The sequence below is a fragment of the Hemitrygon akajei genome, chromosome 15 (assembly GCF_048418815.1).
Source record: "Hemitrygon akajei chromosome 15, sHemAka1.3, whole genome shotgun sequence".
In the NCBI taxonomy this organism is placed as follows: domain Eukaryota; kingdom Metazoa; phylum Chordata; class Chondrichthyes; order Myliobatiformes; family Dasyatidae; genus Hemitrygon; species Hemitrygon akajei.
The window spans coordinates 18,360,649-18,384,347 of record NC_133138.1 but is presented as its reverse complement, the minus strand read 5'-3'; the positions used below and the strand labels follow the sequence as shown (position 1 = coordinate 18,384,347).

Below are 23,699 nucleotides of genomic sequence, written 5' to 3'. Positions count from 1 at the left end.
TGCCTCCCTCCCATTGAACAGAAGGTACAAAAGTCTGAAACCAAGTACTGTTGGCTCAAGGATAGTTTCTATCCTGCTGTTAGAAGACTACTAAACAGTCCCCAGTAAGATGAGATGGAGTCAACTTCACAGTCTACCGTGTTATTGTCATGTACGTTATTGCCTGTCTGCACTGCACTTTCTCTGCACCAGTAATACTTTATTCTGCATTCTGTTATTGATTTCCCTTGTACTACCTTAATGCACTGTTATCATGAAACGATCTTTATGAATAACATGCTGAAGTACATGTGACAATAATAAACCAATTTAAAGCTATATCCTCTATTATTTGACATTACCATCATGGTAAAAATACTCACTTATCTATTCTATCTAAGCCTTCCTTAATGATATATACTTCTGTAAGATACTGCTGAGCCACTCCAAAGAAACTTGTAGTTTGTCTAACTTTTCTTTGTAGTTAATATTTTCTATCCAAGTGAACCTATTCTGAACCTCATCTCAAAATCCTGCACATCACCCTGTAATGCAGCAACCATGGTTCATTACACAACACTCAATCCAGAATTGTCTTTTCCCTAGTGGGCTTAACCATAAAGCTGTTCTAAAAAGCCATCTCATAGGCATTTTACAAATACTCTCTCGTGGTATCCAAAATCAACAGCAAAGTTATTTTCCCAGTCTGTCTGCATATTGGAATTCCCATGACTATTGTAACATTGCCCTTTTGACATGCCTTTTCTACCTCCTGTTGTAATTTGTAGCCCACATTCTGACTACAGTTTGAAGGCCTGTATATCACTCTCATCAAGGTCTTTTTACCCTTGCAGTTTCTTAACTCTACCCACAAGGATTCTACATTTTCCAATCTTTTGTCACCTCTAAGGATTTAATTTTTTTTACCAACAGAGCCACGGTACCCTCTGTGCTTACTTGCCTGTCCTTTCAATACAGTGTGCATTCTTGGATATTAAGCTCCTAACTATAATCATCTTTCGGCAATGACTCAGTGATGCCCACAACATCATACCTGCCAATCTCTTAACTGTGCTACAGGATTATATACTTTATTCCATATACTGGAGGTCCTGGTTTTCAGTTTTCTACCCAGCTCCCTAAATGCTCTCTTCAGGACCTCCTCGCTTTTTCTTCTTATGTCATTGGTGCCAATATGTGCCAGGACTTCTGGCTGTTTTACTGTGTTTTCCCATGCCCTGCTGCTACCTAGAAGAGTTTCTTTTACCAAGAGTACTTGTGCACCTAGTGTTGCTTTATGTACATACAATCAGTCTGTGTACATAAGCTAATCTTATGTATATTCGGCCACACTCAGTTGTGTTTTTTGTATTGTTACGTAACCCCGTAACCAGGTAACTTACCAGCAAAGATAGATGGATCAGCTGAGTCGGATGCTACTATTTTCAAACGTTTTATTCAAAAAGGGCACAAATGTATGGTTAATACAAAACATTCAGATCATATACATCGTCAAAACTCAATCTAAAACACCGGTGTAACCATAATCAATCAGAAATAAGCTCTACAGTTGTCTAGGGGTAATACTGAGTCCAATTGAAATATAAAAAGTCACTCAGAAGTTTGCAGGCTTTTCCCTTTTGGGAACTGCTGGGGTTTTCACGTTGTAGAGAGAGAGATGATTTAGAAAAGATAAACACTTGCCCATCGTCTTGGCAGAGCAAATCCTTGGAATCAGGGGAGCAGACTTCCTCGTTGTTAGTTAAAAGCAGTCTTTCGTTGGCTCTAGCCACAGATTCAAATTCGGAATCTAACGCACGTGGCTTCCTTCAAAATGGCGTCCCGCTCCCAAGGGAATCGATATCGTGCTTCCTTGGTGTCTCCTGGGTGCGTCTGAGGGTTCCCTCCCCTCAGACCCTCCTTTATACTTCTTCACGGGATCGCAGGTGTCAATCAAATTGCAGGTAATGCGATCTCTCTCTCTCAACCAGCCCACTTTGCCCGAGGGCTTTTCACGTGGTCTCCATGAGACAATAGTCAAGGTCACCTTTATTCTGCTTCTTGGGAGAACGTGGTCTCTCTCTCTCTCTCCCATTTTCCTGTGTCTATTCAGCACGTCTCTTCCTCTTTTGGGTCAGCTGACCCCCCCTCGACTAGGGCTCTTGCGATTCTCACAAAGGAGGGGGCCGACGGCATAACAGTATGTTGTATCTGATCCGGAGTAACAATTATTTTGTTCTCTTTTACACTTATGTACTGAAGAATGATTTTTTTTTTAATATAAAAAAGCCTGGAAATTCAATTTCAATTTGTATAGAAATATATTGAGTTTGTGACCAGCCTATTCAATATTTATTATGGTGCATATGCAAATACTTTTACAATGTAACTTGCAAACCAAACTCTCATTGTCATTTTTAACAACAATAATAAAATTTTATGTATGACCAAATATCAAAAACTATTTTTGCCTTAATTTTTTTCAGGTTACATTCTGCAGATCATTACCTTCAGGAAGCAAAGAAACTTAAGCACAATGCAGATGCACTGGTGAGTAGGCCTTAATAATTTTTGCCTCTTTTAATTCATGAGAACATCTCAAACAAATTGAGCTGCCTCGGTTGATGATAAGTAATGTTGCAGCTTAATGACTGTTATTCCATAGTGGTTAGATTTGCTTCCTCTCAAATTTAATGCAAAGTATGGCAATATGGTGATTAAGATTTTAGCCACCTTTGAATTTTTTTTGAAATGTGTAAGATTTAAAGGAAATGTGTAATGGGTACAACATGTTTAGCAGATGGCTTATGTTGGATCCACTTTATCTGATGCATGATAAGTTATATTAATAACATACTTTAAAAGGTAATTTCCTTTTAATATTTTTGATGTTATGCAGCATGTTCTTTGACTTTGGAAGGGTTATGTTGTTGACTTGGATACTGCATAAAGATGCCCTAAGTTTCAAAAGGCTGTTTTCTTGTTCCATTTGTGTGTGTGTGTGTGGTTAAAAGTACTTCCACAATGCCATTAGCAAGAGTTGCATGATTTTGTTTCAAATGTCTATGAAAGAATAGTAATATAATTCCAAATGAAGACTGTATGCGACTTGGGGGTAGAGGGCTGTACTTTGAGGAACTTGAAGCCTGCAGCTTATGATCTTCTAAATGATAAAAATTTGGAAAAATTGTTTGCAGTTATCGTTAGCATTCTTTCAATTAGAGCTGTCAGTAAGGAAATTAATTTATAAAATTTTATTTAGTGAATAGCAAATTATATGAGGGGTGATTGATAAGGTAGAAGGAGTCAATTTTAGAAAACCTAGCACATTTATTTTTCCTACATTTACACAATGAGTCTAGCGGTCGTGGAGCATACGGATCCTTTCTTTGTAGAAGTCGGCGTCTTGGACCTCCAGAAGTGGTCCATAGCAGGGGTGATTGATAAGTTCAATAAGTACTTAAACTGCTGGTATAAACTACTCTCATAATTTATAAAGCGTTTTCACATGTGAACTGTAGATCCAGCTCTTGGCACTGCTTGTATATAATCAACTTGACTTGCCCATGGGAATGTTTTTCTTACTACATGTAACCCTCAGGTTTGGCTAGCTGCATTAATTTAGGGGGAGACAGCTTGAGAAATCTTGTTTGGATGGATGCTGCGTGTTCCCCTGTTGCAAATCAATACCACAAAATAACAAACAGTACACAATATGCAATTAAACGATTGAGCTTTATAATTCTTAATTTGACTATAGGGTTCGTAAAGAAAGCAAAAAAAAGGTCCCATTTTAATGAGACAGTCTAATGCGCATGTTGGAGCTCACTGTTTTCCCATTTGTTTGTTCTCCGTCGATTTCCCCCAGGCGTCGTTGACTCCTGACCCCATTCCAAGTCCACTCAGTCCTGCAGTCTGACTTCCCCATTCTGGTATCTTCTGTCTCTATATTCTCCCGATCCAAAAGCCCACGAAATCACTTCTCTCAGGCACATAAGAAAGAAAAATGCCTCCCCTCATTGGCCAGCCCACATTCCAAAGCTGCCATTATCTCTGGTCATAACCCAAACATTGTTACTACAGAGAAACCATTACATTAGCAGTGAACCCTTTCCCAGGGTGTTAATATGCATAATTCTTGACATACAGACAAAATTTAATATTAAATATATTTGTTCTTCAATTTACTGTATTGCTTGCTGATGTTAGTACATAGAACATAGAACAGACAGGCCCTTCACTCATGATATTGTACTGAGTTTTACTGTACTCCAGTCTAACCCTTCTCTCTCACACAGCCCTCCATTTTTTCTTTCATCCATGTGCCTATCCAAGAATCTCTTGTATGTTCCTAATGTATGTGCCACTACATTCAGCCCTCTTTATCCGTGGGGACTGATTCCAGGATCCCCCGCAGATACCAAAAAACACGGATGCTCAAGTCCCTTATTTAAACTGGCGTAGTATTTGCATATAACCTACGCATATCCTCCCGTATACTTTAAATCATCTCTAGATTACTTATAATGTTAGTTTCAATATAATTATGGAGAAGGATAGGACTGGACCCAGGGTTGAGATTTTTGATTGGAGAAAGGCTAACTTTGAGGCAATGTGAAAGGATTTAGAAGGAATGGATTGGGACAATTTGTTTTATGCGAAGGATGTAATAGAGAAATGGCGGTCATTTAAAGGTGAAATTTTGAGGGTGCAGAATCTTTATGTTCCTGTTAGGTTGAAAGGAAAGGTTAAAAGTTTGAGAGAGCCATGGTTTTCAAGGGATATTGGAAACTTGGTTAGAAAGATATCTACAATAAATATAGGCAGCATGGAGTAAATGAGGTGCTCAAGGAACATAAGAAGAATCTTAAGAAAGAAATTAGAAAAGCTAAAAGAAGATACAAGGTTGCTTTTGCAAGTAAGGTGAAAATAAATCCAAAGGGTTTCTACAGTTATATTAATAGTAAAAGCATAATGAGGGATAAAATTGGTCCCTTAGAGAATCAGAGTGGACAGCTATGTGTGGAGCCAAAAGAGATGGAGGAGATTTTGAACAGTTTCTTTTCTTCGGTATTCACTAAGGAGAAGGATATAGAATTGTGTAAGGTAAGGGAAGCAAGTAGGGAAGTTATGGAAACTTTGACGATTAAAGAGGAGGAAGTACTGGCGCTTTTAAGGAATATAAAAGTGGATAAATCTCCGGATCCTGACAGGATATTCCCTAGGACCTTGAGGGAGGTTAGTGTAGAAATAGCAGGAGCTCTGACAGACATATTTCAAATGTCATTAGAAACGGGGATGGTGCCGGAGGATTGGCGTATTGCTCATGTGGTTCCATTGTTTAAAAAGGGTTCTAAGAGTAGACCTAGCAATTATAGGCCTGTCAGTTTGACGTCAGTGGTGGGTAAATTAATGGAAAGTATTCTTAGAGATGGTACATATAATTATCTGGATAGACAGGGTCTGATTAGGAACAGTCAACATGGATTTGTGCGTGGAAGGTCATGTTTGACAAATCTTATTGAATTTTTTGAAGAGGTTATGAGGAAAGTTGACGAGGGTAAAGCAGTGGATGTTGTCTACATGGACTTCAGTAAGACCTTTGACAAGGTTCCGCACGGAATGTTTAATCGTTAGGTATTAATATTGAAGTAGTAAAATGGATTCAACAGTGGCTGGATGGGAGATGCTAGAGAGTAGTGGTGGATAACTGTTTGTCAGGTTGGAGGCCGGTGACTAGTGGTGTGCCTCAGAGATCTGTACTGGGTCCAATGTTGTTTGTCATATACGTTAATGATCTGGAATGATGGGGTGGTAAATTGGATTAGTAAGTATGCAGATGATACTAAGGTAGGTGGTGTTGTGGATAATAAAGTAGGTTTTCAAAGTTTGCAGAGAGGCTCAGGCCAGTTAGAAGAGTGGGCTGAGCAGTGGCAGATGGAGTTTAATGCTGATAAGTGTGAGGTGCTACATTTTGGTAGGAATAATCCAAATAGGACGTACATGGTAAATGGTAGGGCATTGAAGAATGCAGTAGGACAGAGTGATCTAGGAATAATGGTGCATAGTTCCCTGAAGGTGGAATCTCATGTGGATAGGGTGGTGAAGAAAGCTTTTGGTATGTTGGCCTTTATAAATCAGAGCATTGAGTATAGGAGTTAGGATGTAATATTAAAATTGTACAAAGCATTGGTAAGGCCAAATTTGGAGTATTGTGTACAGTTTTGGTCACCGAATTATAGGAAAGATGTCAACAAAATAGAGAGAGCACAGAGAAGATTTACTAGAATGTTACCTTGGTTTCAGCACCTGAGTTACAGGGAAAGGTTGAACAAGTTAGGTCTTTATTCTTTGGAGCGTAGAAGGTTGAGGGGGGACTTGATAGAGGTATTTAAAATTATGAGGGGGATAGATAGAGTTGACGTGGATAGGCTTTTTCCATTGAGAGCAGGGGAGATTCAAACAAGAGGACATGAGTTGAGACTTAGGGGGCAAAAGTTTCAGGGTAACATGAGGGGGAATTTCTTTACTCAGAGTGGTAGCTGTGTGGAATGAGCTTCCAGTAGAAGTGGTAGAGGCAGGTTCAATATTGTCATTTAAAGCAAAATTGGATAGGTATATGGACAGGAAAGGAATGGAGGGTTATGGGCTGAGTGCAGGTCAGTGGGATTAGGTGAGAGTAAGCATTCGGCACGGACCAGAAGGACCGAGATGGCCTGTTTCCGTGCTGTAATTGTTATATGGTTATAATCCCTAATACAATGTGAATGCTATGTAAATAGTTGTTATACTGTATTGTTTAGGGAATAATGACAAGAAAAAAAAGTCTGTACATGTTCAGTACAGTCGCAACCATTGTAGCTCTTCTGGGAACACTGATGCCACCTCAGCATCAGCCGATCCAGATTCTCCTATAATCTTTAAATTCTTAAGGCTGTAGCTAGCCAGCAATCCCTTAATAGCCTTAAACTCCTTCCTCTCGCTCACAACACAAGTAGTGAGTGAACGAGACACGATGCAAACAATGCTTAAACAACAAGTGCTGGAGAGAGAACTTCCAGGTTTTCCCGATCCACGGTTGGCTGAATCCGCGCATGTGGAACCCGCGGATAAGGAGGGCCGACTGTACCTACACCCAGGCACTACACCCATGCACTTAACACTCCTTGCATGTTGGGGAAAAAAACCTACCTTTGACATCCCTGCTATACTTTCCTCCATGCACCTTAAAATTATGCCTTGTATTAGCCATTGCTGCTGAGTGGCAAAAAGTCTCTGGTTGTCCACTTGATCTGTACTACTTAACTTATTTGCCTCTATCAAATCACCTCTCATCCTCTTTTGCTTCAAAGAGGAAGTCTGAGCTCACCCTACTTTTCCTCTTAAGACATGCTCTCAACTCCAAGCAGTGTGCTAGTAAATCTCCGCACTCTCTCTAAAGCTTTTTGCGCATCAGGTGAACAGAACTGAATATAATACTCCAAGTGTGGTCCACCCAGAGGTGTTATAGACCTGCAAAATACTTTGCAACTTACTACCACACCATACACCTTTACAATCCTATCAACACGCAGCAACTTTGAGGTGTATATGGACATGGACCCTAAGATCTCCCCCCCCACCCCCCCCCCCCCCCCCGTTCCTCCACACTGCTAAGAATCCTGCCATTAACCGTATACCCTCTTTCAAGTTCAACCTTTCAAAGTATATCATTTCACTCTTCTCTATCTCCCACTTCTCAGTCTGGCTCTTCTCCTATCACTGTCCCATTAAAGCCTATGACAGCCTTCTACATTGTCACAACACCAGTAGTCATGTTATGTCACGCTTAGTATCCCACCCTTGTAACTTCCTCAGCTAAGTCACTTATAAAAATCACAAAGATCGGGGATCCCAGAACAAATACCTACAGATTACCACTAGTGGACAAGCCAATTTCAAATCGAATCAGCTATTTTCCCTTGGATCCCATGTATTCTGACTTTCTGAATAAGTCTACCATAGAGAACCTTGTCAAATGTCTGTCTTAAATCCATGTACACCACATGCACCTTCATCAATCTCTTCCCTCGTTTTCTCCGTTCTGACCCTGGGGACTTGCCTATCCTAATATTCTTCACCTAGCCTTGACATGTCCCGGCACATTAGCCTATGCTATTCTATGCTGACCGCTCATTCATCAAAGTCCCTCTCACTGGTGAATACTAAAGCAAAGTATTCATTGAAGACCTTCTCTACCACCTCCAATTTCAAGTATGTTTTATCACAATCTCTGAAAATATCCACTTCCATGTTGAACAGATGTAGATCATGCTTCCAGCATTGCTTCTGACAGAATATTCTTTTCATACTATATATTATCGCAGTTCTATTTTCTTTACTTATTCTTCTAAAGGAAACTGTTTCCCATTATTTTGAGCATTTCTTTCATCATGACTGTTTTAATGCATCAGGACCAGATTTTTTTCTTGTGTCTCTTCAATTAAGATCTCCTCTTTTAATCGAGTGTTCTGTTCCTGGTACTTCAGTTTCCTTCCTGAAGTAAGGTGCACTATTTTATGTAGGTTTTTGTAACTTATTAGTGTGAACCTGTTAGGCTAATGGCCCTGTTTCTGAGCTATATAACTTTACTTATGAAATAAACATTTACACTTGTTAGACTCCTGACTTTTTTTACCTTTGGTTTATTGCTTTAATCTATTTAAGAACTCCTTTCTGTTTTGCAGTCTGACAGGTTTGAAAAAGCAGTATATTATCTTGATGCTGTGGTATCTTTCATTGAATGTGGCAACGCTTTGGAACGAAATTCTCAGAAAGCCAAATCTCCTTTCCCAATGTATGCTGAGACAGTGGAACTTATCAAGTAAGTAAACACTCAACAACAGGGTAGCACACAGTTAACACAAAGATAAGTAAATTCTAAGTGACTTTTAATAAAACATATTATTTCAAGATATATTTTTATTTTCTAGATACACTATGAAGTTAAAGAATCATATGGCACCTGATGCTACAGCAGCTGACAAGAAGTTGGCAGTCTTGTGGTAGGTTTAATCTTGCATGATCATCTTCATTGCTGGCAGGCATATTTATCATGTCATAATCTAGATCTCTAAATGTGCAAACGTCAAAAATATTGTGTGGTTTGATATAAAATTCACATCTAGCCATTTTCAGTTTTAGTACGTTTCCTGTGCACAAGTAACGATTGGATTAGCTTGGGTCTTTTGCCCTTTAAAACTTAAATGCTTATGCAGATACTGGCTACTACCAAAACATTATGATAACAAGCCAAAGGGGTTGTGTGGATTATTTACACTTGTGGAGAAAAAGAAGAATGATGAGAAAATCTGCAGATGCTGAAAATCAAAGTTATACACACAAAATGCTGGGGGAGCTCAGCAGGCCAGGCAGCATCTGTGGAAAAGAGTAAACAGTCAACTTTTCAGGCCAAAACCCTTCATCAGGACTGGAAAGAAAGAGCTGAAAAGTCAGAGTAACAAGCTGGGGGAAGGGAGGAAGAAGTACAAGGTAGTAGTTGATATGTGAAATCAGAAAGGGGGAGGAGTGAAGTAAAGAGCTGGGAAGTCGATTGGTGGAAGAGGTAAAGGCTGGAGAAGGGGAAATCTGATGAGAGAGGACAGAAGGGAGGGAGGGAAGAAAAGCACCAGAGGAAGGTAGCTCAGGAGATGAGGTGAGAGAGGGGAATGTGAAATGGGAATACTGAAGGGGGTGGGGCAGTTACCAGATGTTTGAGAAATCAACATTCATGCTGTTAAGTCGGAGGCTACCCAAATGGACTATAAGATGTTGCTCCTCCAATGTGTGTGTGGCATCATCACAGCAGTTAGAGGAGGCCATGGACTGACATATGTGAAGTGGAGTTAAAATGGGTGGCCACTGGGAGATCCTGCTTTTTCTGGCAGATGGAGTGTAGTTGCTTGACAAAGTCTCCCAATCTACGTCGGGTCTCATCCATATACAGCAGGCCACACCAGGAGCACCAGATACAGTAGATGACCCCAACAGACTCACAGGTGAAGTGTCACCTGGATGGACTGTTTGGGGCCCTGAATGATAGTGAGGGAGCTGATGTAGGGGCAGCTGTGCACTTGTTCTTGCAAGGATAAGTACGAGGAGGGAAATCTGGGAGGAGAGGCCAACAGGTAAAGTTACAAAGAATTATGTGTTGGACACAGAGGATGGTAGGTAAGGACAAGAGGAACCCCATCCCTAGTGGTGGCAGGTGGATGGGGTAAGGGCAGGCATGCATGAAATGGAAGGGATACGGGTGAGAGCATTGTTGATGGTGGAGGAAGGAAAACCCCCTTCTTTGAAGGACGACATTTCATTTGTTCTGGAATGAAAAGACCAATCCTGAGAGCAGATGCATGGAGGCGAGGAATTCAGAGAAGGGGGTGGTATTTTTACAAGAGACAGGGTGGGAAGAGATATAGTCCAGGTAACTGTGAGATTCAGTGGATTTATTAAAGATATCAGTGGATAAACTGTCTCCAGAAATAGATGAAAAATGTGAGCGAGGTGTCAGAAATGGACCAGCTAAATTTGAGGGCAGGGTGGAAGTCGGAGGCAACGTTGATGAAGTCGATGAGCTTGGCATAGGTGCAGGAAGCAGAACCAATGCAGTTGTTAGTGTAGTGTAGGAGAAGTTTAACTGTATTGAAACTACATGCTTATTTGGAAAGGCTAAAGTATGTGGGGCTAGTGTCCTGATAGAGGCCACAGTACGATTTCTGTTATTAATCTACCAGCAAGAATGTGGAACATGCTGTCACAATGAGGTTGAGGTGAATAGCATAGATACATGTAAGAGGAAGTTCAGCATATGATTGATAATCCACAATTTAAGAAGTTTAAGAATCTATTTCTTGAATATTTACTCCAATTTTGGCTAATCGAACTGAAAACAGTGTATGCAAAAGTTCTTTCCATTAACAGTGAAATTAAATTTTTTTGACTGTTTTCTAGTCTCAGATGCCAGTCCCTTTTATACATGAGGTTGTTCAAACTGAAGAAAGATAGTGCACTAAAATATTCCAAAACATTGACTGAACACCTTAAGGTAAGTAATAGTGTGTTTTTAAGAAGAGACTTTGATTTCACAGATTTTATTTTAGACATTCCCTTGTGATATTACATTATTTTATTTTCTAGAATTCGTATAACAGTGCACAAGCCCAGTCACCTGGCGTAGGAAGGTAATTTAATTTAGTACTTGCATTTTGATAATGTGAAAGTTTTTTTTATTTTTACTTGAGTTCACTTGATACTGTCTTGGAGTCATTTCAAGTATTTAAAATGATAAGTTTCCAATGACACAGTTAATGCAAAAAGATACTGAAAATCAAAAGATAGGCATATACTTCTGAGAACTTTTGTATTCATCCAAATTGAAATGTAGGTTTACTGAAAGGAAAAAGTTTCAAGAGTGACCCTATCCTCAATAACAAGACTCAGCTTAAAAATGCTAAAGGCAAGTCTAATGCAGTTGCAACCAAGCAGAGTCTTGACTTTCCATTGAGACCTTTACCATCACAGAAACCAGTCTTTACTTACCACCCTTTGTGCTGCTGGCATTTAGGGCAGCAATGAAGGGCCTTCTTCTCTGGTTGAGTTCAGGACTTTCTTCCATCATGTCAGTAGCCTGCTTTCAGTTTTCACTTCTGTCAGTTGTGCGAGTCCCTAGAGGAAATTCAGGAATACCAGCACACTCAGATATAGAATTATTCTTCATTTCTGTTTCTGTTCCAATTTTGTTGTACTATTCAGGGTTATTAGCTCTGAGCTGAACCCCCCCCACTCCCGGGAGGACCTGTGGACCACTCTTAGTCGTGCCTGTAATGGCATGGTCATAAAGCCCTGATGCCAGCCAACATACAGTAGCTGTCCAGGTCACCGTGACATGCAAGCCACCAAACCACAAACAGATTGTGGTGCTCTTGGAGGAAACCAATCTTTAGTCAGTTTTATTCACAGCACAAAGGTGCTGAATATAGTGCATAGAAAAGGCTATGGGAACAAACGGAATCCTGGCCATGGTACTCAGGACTTGCACTCCACAAGTACCTGCACCATTACCGTTAAAACTTTTCATCATAATCAGAAGTGGGTATGATCAACATATAGTCATCAGTAAACTTTGTTCAATTCCATTTACAACTGAATAAATACAGCAGTGCACACCTGCATGAGTTATTTAAGCAGCAGATGAGATTTACGGGGGTACGAAGACAAAGTATTGCAGATGCTATAAATTTAATTACAAAGCAGAAAATATAAAATTCTCAGCAAGATGTGAAGCAGAGCAACAGTTAATGGTTCTTCAAAACTTTGATATTTGGGTAAGATGCAGAGGTGGGAGGGAAAACAAGGAAAGTTGGTTTGTGATGGGGCTGGAGGAATTAGATGACAAAGGAATAATAGAGCAAAGTGTTAAGGGACAAATAAGGGAATAAACTTATCAGTCTGGAGGAAGTACATACATTTGCAGAATAGTTATCTAACAAGGAGGAGGAGGGGTGAATACTGGAAATCTAAATTGCTGAAGATAATTAAACTAATTGAGTCCAGAAGATTATAATGTTTCCAGTTTGAAGATGAAGTTGTATTGTTCTTCACCAGAACAATGTAGGGAGCAGAGGATGCAGTGGTCTAAGGAAAGGTGAAAATAGGTCAAGTAACCAGTTCAGGAAGCTGAGGTTCATATTTGTGAACTGAACAAACGATGCACTTAGGGAGGAAGAATATGACACTGATTGCATATATTAGTAAAGGGGTAAAAGTGAACGGAATTCAAAGTAAAGCATATAAAAATGCTAACTGGGTTCTATTTCTAAACATAGAAAGCAAATACAAAGGTTCTGTAATGCCTGCATTGAATCCTGGTAAGATCATAATGCAGAAACTATTCTCCATGCTATAGAAGGGCCTTAGAAGATCTCTGAGGAGTATCCCGTCCAAACAAAAATAGCCAACAACTAAAGCTAGAGTTTTTAACATGGAATGTACTGCTGGAGATGATGGTAGTAGCTAATACGAAAAGGGTAAGGATGTTTTCAGGAGTGAACACTGGAAATGGATCAGAACCTTAATGCTAGAAGATGCTGCCACTTAATTGGTTCTGTCCAATGAAAACTGACCAACTAAAAATGTGTATAGATGTATTCTTAGATTTTTTTTAAACTAGAGCTGTTTAATTCAAAATAATTTGTGCAAGCCAAGAGGAGCAGAAAGGAGAGAAAAACAAATCTAGTGTAAATAACATTCCTTGAAGCATTTGCATATGAAAGTATGTTGTATTTTAGTATTTAAAAATATAGTGTAGTATTTAAAAATGTATATAAAGCTTTTAAATATATATGTACATATATTTTTTCTCCTTATCATTACTCAGCAAAGCTGCAGGCACACCATCCCCAGTGTCTCCCAAGCTTTCTCCGGGTAATACAGGATCCTATTCCTCAGGAAGTAATACTTCCTCCAGCAGTTCTTCTGCCTCAGTCACAATTCCACAGAGGATCCACCAGATGGCAGCCAGTTACGTTCAAGTTACATCCAATTTCCTCTATGCCACTGAAGTGTGGGATCAAGCTGACCAGCTGGGGAAAGAAAACAAAGGTAGCTTAGAAAACTTCTCATTTTCTAGCATGTTAACAATGCATTAGATCAATATTAGCTATGTTTTTATCTATAAACAATCCTGAAATATTGCCCAGTTATTTTAAGTTCAAAGTAAAATTATTATCAAAGTACATATGACACCAAATATAATGTTGAGATTCTTTTTCTTGTGGGCATTCACAGTGAATATAAGAAACGCAATAGAATCAATGAAAAAGTACACCCAACGGAATGAACAAGCAACCAATATGGAAAAAACAGCAGCCTGTGTAAATACAAAAAGAAAGTGAAAATAATAAATAAGCAATAAATTGAGAGCATGAGTTGAAGAGTCCTTGAAAGTGAAGGGTCAAATTTATGCAAAGTAAAATGGAATGATTCTTTTAGATTCAACGTGCATGATTAGCAGGAGCAATTAATCCTTATTAAAATTCTTCTTTGTCCATTTGTGGCATCAATGATTCCAGTACATAGTCATTTTCATTGTACATGTATTACAATGATTCAAAAATAGCAAAGCATTTCAAGGCACTTCACAGGAGCATTGTCTCAGAAAATATGACACTGAACCACTAAGGTATTCATATAAGAGCAAGGCATTCATCAGAAGTAGATTGTAATATTATCTTAAAGAGAGAAATAAACACAAGTTTGGGGAGTTGATTCCAAGGACCAAAGACATGTTAGCTGAAGGCATGAGTACCAGTTATCGTTTAAACTTAACAATAAGGCACAAGGGAACAGAATTGGAAGAGTGCAGCTTCCCAAAAAGGCTGTGAGGATAGTGGAGATTAGAACTTGTGAAATTAGTTTTGAAGGATTTGTAAACGGAGATAAGAATTTTAACATAGTGATGTTGCTGATCAGGAGTCACCAGGTAAGTGGGATTGTTGAGGAAAGCAGCAGTGTTTTGCCTATGCTGTAGCTTATAAAAGTAAAGATTAAAATACCATCCAGAAGAGCATTGCACTGACAAGCTGGATAAGGATTTCAAGAAGTGAGCTAAGCAAGTTGGAAGCAGGTTAGACTACTTAAATCAATTAGTTTGGAAGTTAGGTTTGCAATCACCCTGAAGGAATCACCTGAGCAGACTAGTGGGTAGTTTGTGTGGTAATCCACTCCCTCTCTTGCTTATGCAGGGCCTTTTTGTGCTCCCAGTTCATGACATTGAGAATTTTAGTGCGATCCAGTAAGTGCATCTTCATTTTCAGCAGCCATAGACCAAAGATTGCCAGAAATCATTGGGAGGTTACATTTCTTCAAGGATTCTTTTAAGTACATCTTTGATTTGGTTTGCCTCCGTCTGCCTAGTAATCCCTTCACAGAATGCAGACCAGTGTGTCTTTTTCAGAGACTTGTGCTGGCATCCAAATAAATTGGGCTGCCTCAGTAGGAACTCAGTGCCAACCATCTCCTGCACATTGTGTTCAGTGATGTTAACATCAAAGCAAATAAACTCACAAGTTATGTGTCATGAGTTCTTTGGACCAGCACCGGGCACTGGAGTGTGTCAGGCCTCAGTGCTCTGACGCACCTGAACATCATTGATTTGTTTTAACTAGAACTTGTTAAGTGAGCGGTTCAGTTGTAAAGTTTTCTTTGTATTTTTCAAGCTGCTTACATTTTGAATGCGGGTTCCTCGTGCATCCTGTTTTTAGTTTTTGATTTTGATAGGCACAGGTTCCCATGATATATGCACTATTTAAGTTCGTCACAACTAGCGTTCCATCACTGAGTCATGAATTTGGGTTCTGAGTTAACTGACAGTCTGTGGACTCTAGCCCTCTTGAGTCAGTATGCTCTGAGTTATTTATTATGCCTCTTGTTATGTTCTTTGAATAAATACTCATCGTTAGTTTCTACCTTTGAGTTACAAATTTACTCAGTGCCTGAGTTTGTTTGCCTGAAGATCTCATTCCAGCAGGACTCAGCTGTCATGGACCTAGCAGAGTTTGATCAATTACATATGGTTTTGACCTACCAAGGAGAGGCAATTGGATGGCATGAGCATTTACTCCAGGAGATACTAGCATCATTACAGAAAGGTTCTGAAACTAGTAGGTGAGACTTGCGTACTTAGGCGGTGGATTCTGGTTTCAAGCATTCACCTTTGTGGCCTGTTGCTTTTGCCCAGACCTACCATGAGCAGTCACTTAACCTGCTGGCACAGGAGTGGTACAAAGACTACCTGAATCTTGTTGCCCTTCCTTAAATCAGTACTCTCTCGCATTCGAATTATAACATGCTGAATTCCCCTTGGACAGGAGTAAAGTGGCTTGCATAATTTTCCTCCTTTTGGGCAGGGCCCTTTTATGGGCTATGGCCTTACGGGAGAAGGATTCTCTTATGTGTTTTGATATCATTTTATCTTTAAAAACTATGAGGAGGGTATTCATTCACCCTGCCAGGGTCTAGAAGCAGCCACTTGAATCTTCCATTTGCATCAGGGGGCTCAATCTGTTAGCAACTATTCAATTGAGTTGCAGACTTTGACAGCAGAGAGTAAGTGGAATATGGAAGCTTTGGTTGCTCTGTTTTATTAGGGATTAAATGACCAACTCAAGGATTCTCTAATGACCAGGGAACTGGTAGAGGATTTGGAGGAGCTTATGGATAGGGCTATTAGAATTATAATTGCATGTCCAAGAGGAGAGAGAGGTGTGGTGAGCTCACCCAAAGAGCCGGCTCTCAAAATTGCCTGATGCCTTCTCTGGTTCCACAATCTATCACTCAACCTAGATCCATACAGTTTTCTCCAGAGGAGCCCATGCAACTGGGAAGAACCCAGCTCTCTCCAGCACAATGAGAAGCAGAGAAGAGTGTGAAGAATGGAGCTGCTTATACTGCAGTAAGGCTGGCCTTTTTCGAGACTCCTGTCCTGAGTTGCAGGGAATCTCCAGGACCATCCAGTGAGAGGATTACTGTGACGGTCTCTAGTCTCTCTCCTGGTTTGATGAACTATGACATTGGCAACAGGAAGTTGCTTGCTTGAAAAATGGAGACATTGGTTGAAGGGGGAAAATATCCTTTTGTGGTTTGGACTGATCATAACTTGTATCCCAGATGCCAAGAGACTGAACTCCTGGCAGGCACGTTGGTTATTGTTTTTCAATAGGTTTAATTTTTATTATAACTTACAGACCTGGTTCCAAGAATTGGAAACCAGACACTCACTCAAGACTGTTTGATACACACAACGACAAAGTATCAAAGACCTTTCTTCCCAGTTCAAGGCTGCTGGCTCCCCTTAGAATGGAAAGTAATTCTATTCTGCAAAAGGCCCAGGAACAAAATGAGGCCAATCTAGGCAATGGGCTTCCTGGTCATATCTCCATCCCCAAGGTGGTTCACTCCAAGGTATTGAATTGGGAGCATGCCTCTTAATGTAGTCAGGCATCTGGGGATTTTGCATACATTAGAGTTCATTAAGAGGCAATTCTGGTGGCCAGGCTCAAGGACTGTGTTTCAGGATGTGATATGTGTGCCCGAAGTAAGTAACCTAGATCACTACCCCAAGGTTTCTTACAACTATTACCTATTCTCACTCGTCCCTGGTCTCATATTTCAATGGACTTTATCACTGGTCTTCCTCCATCCTGGGGGAGTACTGTTGTTATGGTTGTGGTGGACTGATTCTCAAAGACATGTCAATCTGTCTCTCCTACCACACTTGCCATGGCTTTGGAAACGGCCAATCTAATGTTACAAACTATCTTCTAGATACTTGGCTTTCCCAGGATATCTTCTCAGACTTCAGTCCACAATTCACATCTGGATTCTGGAAAACCTTTTATCAACTCATTGGGGCTACTGTCAGCCTATTCTCTGGGTTCCATCTGCAAACCAATGGGCAAACAGAGAGTGAACCAAGATTTGGAAAGATTCCAAAGGTGTTTTGATTTCAGGAAACCTAACTATATAGTGACCATCTTATTTGAGTGGAGTTCACTCATTGAAATCTTTTACACTCCTCCATTGAGATGTCACTGTTTGAATGTCAGTTCAGCTACAGTCTTCCTCTATTCACAGAGCAAGAGTCCAAGTTGGGTGACAGGCAGACATGGTCAAAGGCCAGATCAATTTTAATGGTCAACTCCCAACGGTAGTAACATCAGGCTATTTGTCAAAGGTGACCAGGTCCTTCGCTCTGTCCGAGCCAATGGGTTTGGCTTTCCACTTCATTCCTATGCAGGTGGAATCTCAGAAATTGGCTCCTAAATACATCAGTCCTTTTAAAGCTCTAAGGAGAATCAGTCCGGTGTCATACCACCTGCAATTACCACAAACTGCGTATTTATCCTACCTTTCATGTTTCGCACCTTAAACCCGTACTTTCTAGTCCCTTTGCCCCTATTTCCAAGTCAAAAGTTTGGCGACTGCTAGACTCTCCTTTTGTTCATGATAAAGTACAATATCTCATAGACTTGGGAGGATTATGACCCAGAGGAAAGATGTTGGGTTCCCTCCCATAACATTTTGGATCCTCAGTTAATTATGGATTATCATCACAGATATCAAGATCACCCTGGGCCATCAGGTGCTGGCCATAGGACGGGGGTGGGGAAGTGGTCCTGACATGAATTCTTTGGACCAATGTGAGGTGCCAGAGAGCATCAGGCCTCAGTTAAACCAGTTAAATGGCAGGTTTAGTTATTAAGCTCTCCTTGTGTTTTTCGTGCTGCTTGTTTTTGAATGTGGGTTCTTCATCCTATGTTTAGTTTATTGAATTTTAATTTTTGATATGCATGGGGTTCCTGTGCTAAATGCACTGTTTTAAATTCATCACAACTAGTGTTCATCACTGAGTCCTGAATTTGGGTACTGAGTGAACTAACATTCTATGTACGCTAGGCCTCTCGAGTAAGTACATTCTGACTCACCTGTTACGTTCTTCGAATAAATCCTTGTCGTTATTTTCTATCTTCAAGTCTCGAGTTTACTCTGCACCTGGGTTCGTTTGCCTGAAGATCTCGTCACACAGTGATGATGAAGCAGATATCAAATGTGTTGCTGTTGAGATTGTTCTGACATTGCAAGTCCCAAACTTCCCACTACATCAGGAGATGGACACATACAGGCAGGGAGAATGGGACTGTATCACCCTCCCCTCCTCCCCTCCATCCATTGTAATGTGTGGTTATTTGAGTTCTGAATTACTGTCACCTTCCTGTCAGTTTGAACCAGTCTGGCCATTCTCTGACCTCACTTATTAACAAGGCCATTTCACCCACAGAACTGCCACTTCTTGGACCTTTCTCTGTTAACTCTAAAGACAGCTGTGCGTGAAACTCCCAAGAGAACAGCAGTTTCTCAGATAATCAATCCCATCTGTCCCCAACAATCTTCCACAGTTACTTAGATCACATTTCTTCCCCATTCTGAACAACAACTGAACTTCTTGACCATGTCTCTATGCCTTTATGCATTGAGTTGCTTCCACATGATTGGTTGATTAGATATTTGCATTAATGAGCATGTGTACAGGTGGCCACTGAATATGTATATACGTACACTGAATAGAAATATTGTCATTGCTTCTTGAGTTAATACTTATTTCTATAATTGTGTTGGTGATTTTATTTAATGAAGCTTTTGAATATTTTTTGTTTATTTACAGACTTTTTTGTGGAACTTGATAAAGTGATGCATCCATTGGTATTCAGCAGCAGCAGTATGACTGATTTGGTGCGCTACACCCGGCAGGGTTTACATTGGCTTCGCCTGGATGCCAATTTGTTACCATGAGCTTGGAAAAGTTGGACGGAAGACTAGAAAAATCTGCCTTTTTCTAACTCTCAGAATTCATGTCATTCTTTCCACTTTTTTATAATTGTAAATAAGATCCTGAACTTTTACAGAACAAAAATTATGATATATTACCAATGAAACTATTTTTGAACCTAGTAACATAAATTTCTGATAAAATACACATAGCAATTTATAACATTTCTGTTACGTTTCCTCATACTTTAAATGGGAATTTTTTCCTATTATGCAGGATCATTTCATTTTGTTTGCGTCAGGAGTATTGTAATCATGCAAACCACAACTCCTGTCTTTTACATTACACTACTCAAACAATCACAGCTTCGAAACAAAATCCAGGTTTAACTTGCATGGAATCTTAAATGGGTGCATTATATTTTATATTGATTCTCTATTCTGTTTAATGTTACCAAATAAGTTCATAGCTATTCTAAGGATAACTTCAGAGATTCACCAACCTTTAAATACTGTTCAGTTTGTTGTCTGAATCAGGAATTATCACAGGGTATATTAAAACAAAATTGAGAGACTGTTGTGTGTTTAAAGCCAGATGTTATTTCTGGTTCAAATGGTGTGACCTTATTGGAAAATTTACTACTTCCACTGGAGTAGAAAATTGTGCTGCTACTGTGTCTGGGTACACAGTTCTGTGAACAGCATTGACTTTCAAGCACAGTTCATATTACATAATGAATGGATCTACTCTCAGCTGGACTTTTTAAGATATGAAATGGATTCTTTACTGCATTCATTTTTGAATGTTGAGTGTTGGCTAACTGAATTGTCCAAAATGGTCTAGTGTAACATTTGTACAGAAGGCATGCAATCTTGTACAAAAGATGTAATCTTGTACAGAAGATGTACAGCGTTCATAAGGTTATAGTAACCAGTCTGTGATGCTAGACAAATGTATGACAGCTCCTTGCGTTACCATCTTAGCTTCTGCTTCCAGTTATCTGTTCATCGGGTTTACTGGGAAGACATCCATTTCAACCTGATGTATATAGACAAGAGCACACTAAAATGTGCATTGTCCCAAAAATGAATTGACACCTTTTCACAGTGAGATCTTTATTTGTCTGGAATTATTTTCATTTAACTGGATTTGTCTTTAAGATGTGCCACAATATAGAAAATGATTTTTAAAAGTATGATTAAATTCCTACATATGAAGCTTAAGAAATGGAAAGTCCAAGCTATCAGAGCAACAAATATGCTTCAGACTTGCACTGCTTCTTTAAATGGCACTGGTTTTAAAGAAACTGCATTTCTTTAAAACTGAAACAGAATAGCGTTTTACATTTTCTGTATGTTCTTGTCACGTTCTCTTTGGGAGTTTGCATCTGCCACATCAAACACACTGAGTGTGCCTTATACATCTCTTATTTCCCTTTTTTTATTATACATTTTCAGTAGATTGCAAGGTGCTACATCAAACACTAAATTTGTGTAAATGATGTAATTTTGAAGAAAACTAATCAAGAATTGTTATTTTCCATCTTGGATCATGCTGTATTGTTGAATGTTGGTTTAGTTTGTGACTACATCTGCCAGGTGTCCATGCCACTCTGATCTTTTAAAATGATTACACTAGTCTGTGAACCAGAGGTTTAATCAAAAACATTTGGGGATGGATGCAAACATTTTCAGTAAAAATAATGTACAACCAGGTGAAATAACGAAATATAGTGTCCTAGAGGAATCTATTTTAATGCAATTATTTAAAATCCAATGTCAGCCTGCAAGTTTTCATTTTGAAACGACTCTTATCCTGCCAATTTAAAAAAAAGGATATCACACACTTGCCATAATCTAGCATTATGATTGCTAGATTGCAGTCAGTAAATATATTAACTTAAAAGGCAAAATATATTATTTGGGGAGGGGTATGTTTGTTTTACTAAATCAGGCCACTTTATTTATATATTTATTTTATTTTGGAAGACATTCTGAAAATGTGTTCTGCCTGCTGCTTTAAAATCTTCTGTAATGGATTTCCTGATGAAGATCCATTAATGTGCTTGAAAATAGAAGTGGCATCAGTATTGAGAGTGCATGGATGCAACAGAATGTGAGTGAACAGCATGAACAAGGGCTATTACTTTCCCTTCTCCCAGAAAGATTTAAATTATTCTGGAACATTTCCATTTGTGTGGAATGATGGACTTGATTGTGAGAAGTTGTGCCTGATTTAACAGTATCTCTTTTGCAACACTATTGAGTTAATAGGATGCCTCTTACATAGGGCTTGTCAGAAGTATATTTTTTAAAAGCAATGGCAAATTTAAGATTCTTAGGGGTTCCATAATGGAGCTGCAAGGAATAGCTCAGCAACCATGCTTTTCCTCGCATCTGTTACTGCCGAAATGCCTTTGTGTTTATGGCATATATTGGAGAAGTCAAACAAATAATATTTTCTGTATTTTCTAAAGAAAAGAAGTGCCACTTATTATTGCCTAATACTTAATAGTAATCTTTTTTGTAATGTATTCTCCTGTATCTATTCTGTGGAAACTGCTACTATATTGAGCCACAGTATGAAATACCCCTTAAACTATTAACTAGGAGAGTCTTCCTGTACAGTGGTATATGGAGGGATCCTCAAACATTCACTCAGCCGAATTCCAAAATGTTCAATCTTTACCGTTGTCTTCTTGAGCTGTGTATTTGATGTTAATACTGAAGATGTGTGATAGGTTTGTGTCTGTTATGATGTCTGCCATGAAATACCAAGTTTTTAAATGTAATGTGTATTTCTAATTATAAATGTTTATTTGATAGAAATAACTGACCTTATAATATTTTATAGTATTTATTACTGTAGATATATAGGTCATCTTGACCTTTTTAGCACATCATTCCCATTTAATGCTTCCTTATGATTTGTTTTAATTTTCAGATCTAAAATTGAACAAAATTCAATTGCTCATTAGCTGCACAGTTTGTTTAAATTCAGACTAGAGCTACAAATGAATTTATGGAAACACGTTGAGCATTTGGATATAAAGTATGATAGAAAGTAGTTACAATACATAAAGAGAAATGATAATTATGACCATTTGAGTATGCACCTGACATTTGTATCGTCCTGTAAAGACATGATTGAAATTTGTTCTGATCAGTGTTTGTACCTCATCAAATCATTGTTCTCAATTTGCCTGTGATCTTTTTAGTTTTAATTTGAGGATCAGTGAAAATGAACATTTCATACAACGTTAAATTATTAATGACTTCTTAGATGCCACCCTATGTTTTCCCCCCCTCCCCCCAAAAGACTGTCATGAACAGGTGGTTAATGTCAGTAGTTGAAGAAAAGATGTAATTACACAATTATTAACAATTTTGTTTTGGAGACCCACAGCATGTCTGCTTAATGTGAATTGTACACATTCATGGAGTGTTAATCCTATCAAATAAATGTATTAATAATAAAGGTAGTATAATTTAGGATATATAACTTGCAAAACATGCCTTTGATTTAATGGGAAATGGTCTATTTTTCATTTTAACTTTTAAATATGCTCAAAATAACGTGTTTACTTATGATTTATAACACTTGAAAATGTTGGAGATGAATAGTTAAATCAATAAGCGAAAGCTCTTTTTTTTTAGCTGTGTATAAGGTTGTTCTCTAACATAGTGCCATCTTTAGCAGTATGCAGTACGTTGGCCCTTTAGAAAGTACTGCAGAAATTGCCTCGGATATGGTGAGGCATTTGCATTGGGAAGTATTTGTAAGATAATCTGTTTATTGCAAGTAAAGCATTGTATAACCTAAACTTTGGCTTCTGTAAAGATTATATATTTTCCATCATAATGGAAAAGGGTTTTTAGTAAATCTAGATTGTTGCAGCTCAGCTCTGTATTTTTCAACTTTAGTCACAAGTTACATATTTTTAAGTAAAATGGGATTCACATATTTACAGTGTATAAAGGAAACATCAGATTCTTAATATTCTGTCAGGAAAAGTAGATTTGCTTTGTATAATGCAGATTGTTAACTTTAGTCAATTTCCAGTGAGATTTTTCTTTAATAAATTTTTCAAATGCTGACCATTTTGTGTATTTATTATACCAGAAGCACAAAATCTGTTTGCATCATATGGATTTTCCATTAAAGTAAGGGGGAAAGGGTAGAAATGGTATTTAAATACTAACATCATTCTCTCCATCTTCATAGTGGATGTGTTTTCTCCTAACTCCCTCTAGTGTCTAACCTTTGCTATCTTGAGCATGTTTCCATACCCCATCTTTTTTGAATTAAAACTTCTGGCCATTCCTTAACTTAGATCACTGTTATAGCTTAAAATGTG

General features: G+C 38.8%; 1 protein-coding gene across 6 annotated transcripts in view; it reads left to right on the top strand.

Annotated features, from left to right (window-relative positions):
- The window catches only part of aff4 (AF4/FMR2 family, member 4), a 117,848-nt gene extending 94,409 nt beyond the window's left edge, over window positions 1-23,439 (top strand). For all 6 annotated transcript variants that reach the window (XM_073067268.1, XM_073067267.1, XM_073067271.1 and 3 more), the window contains 7 exons: window positions 2,466-2,529; window positions 8,706-8,842; window positions 8,952-9,023; window positions 10,969-11,062; window positions 11,155-11,198; window positions 13,394-13,617; window positions 19,238-23,439. In XM_073067268.1, coding sequence (XP_072923369.1) covers window positions 2,466-2,529; window positions 8,706-8,842; window positions 8,952-9,023; window positions 10,969-11,062; window positions 11,155-11,198; window positions 13,394-13,617; window positions 19,238-19,365 — 763 coding nt within the window. In that variant the 3' untranslated portion in view covers window positions 19,366-23,439. The remainder of the gene's footprint in view (window positions 1-2,465; window positions 2,530-8,705; window positions 8,843-8,951; window positions 9,024-10,968; window positions 11,063-11,154; window positions 11,199-13,393; window positions 13,618-19,237) is intronic.
- Window positions 23,440-23,699: the final 260 nt, after the last annotated feature.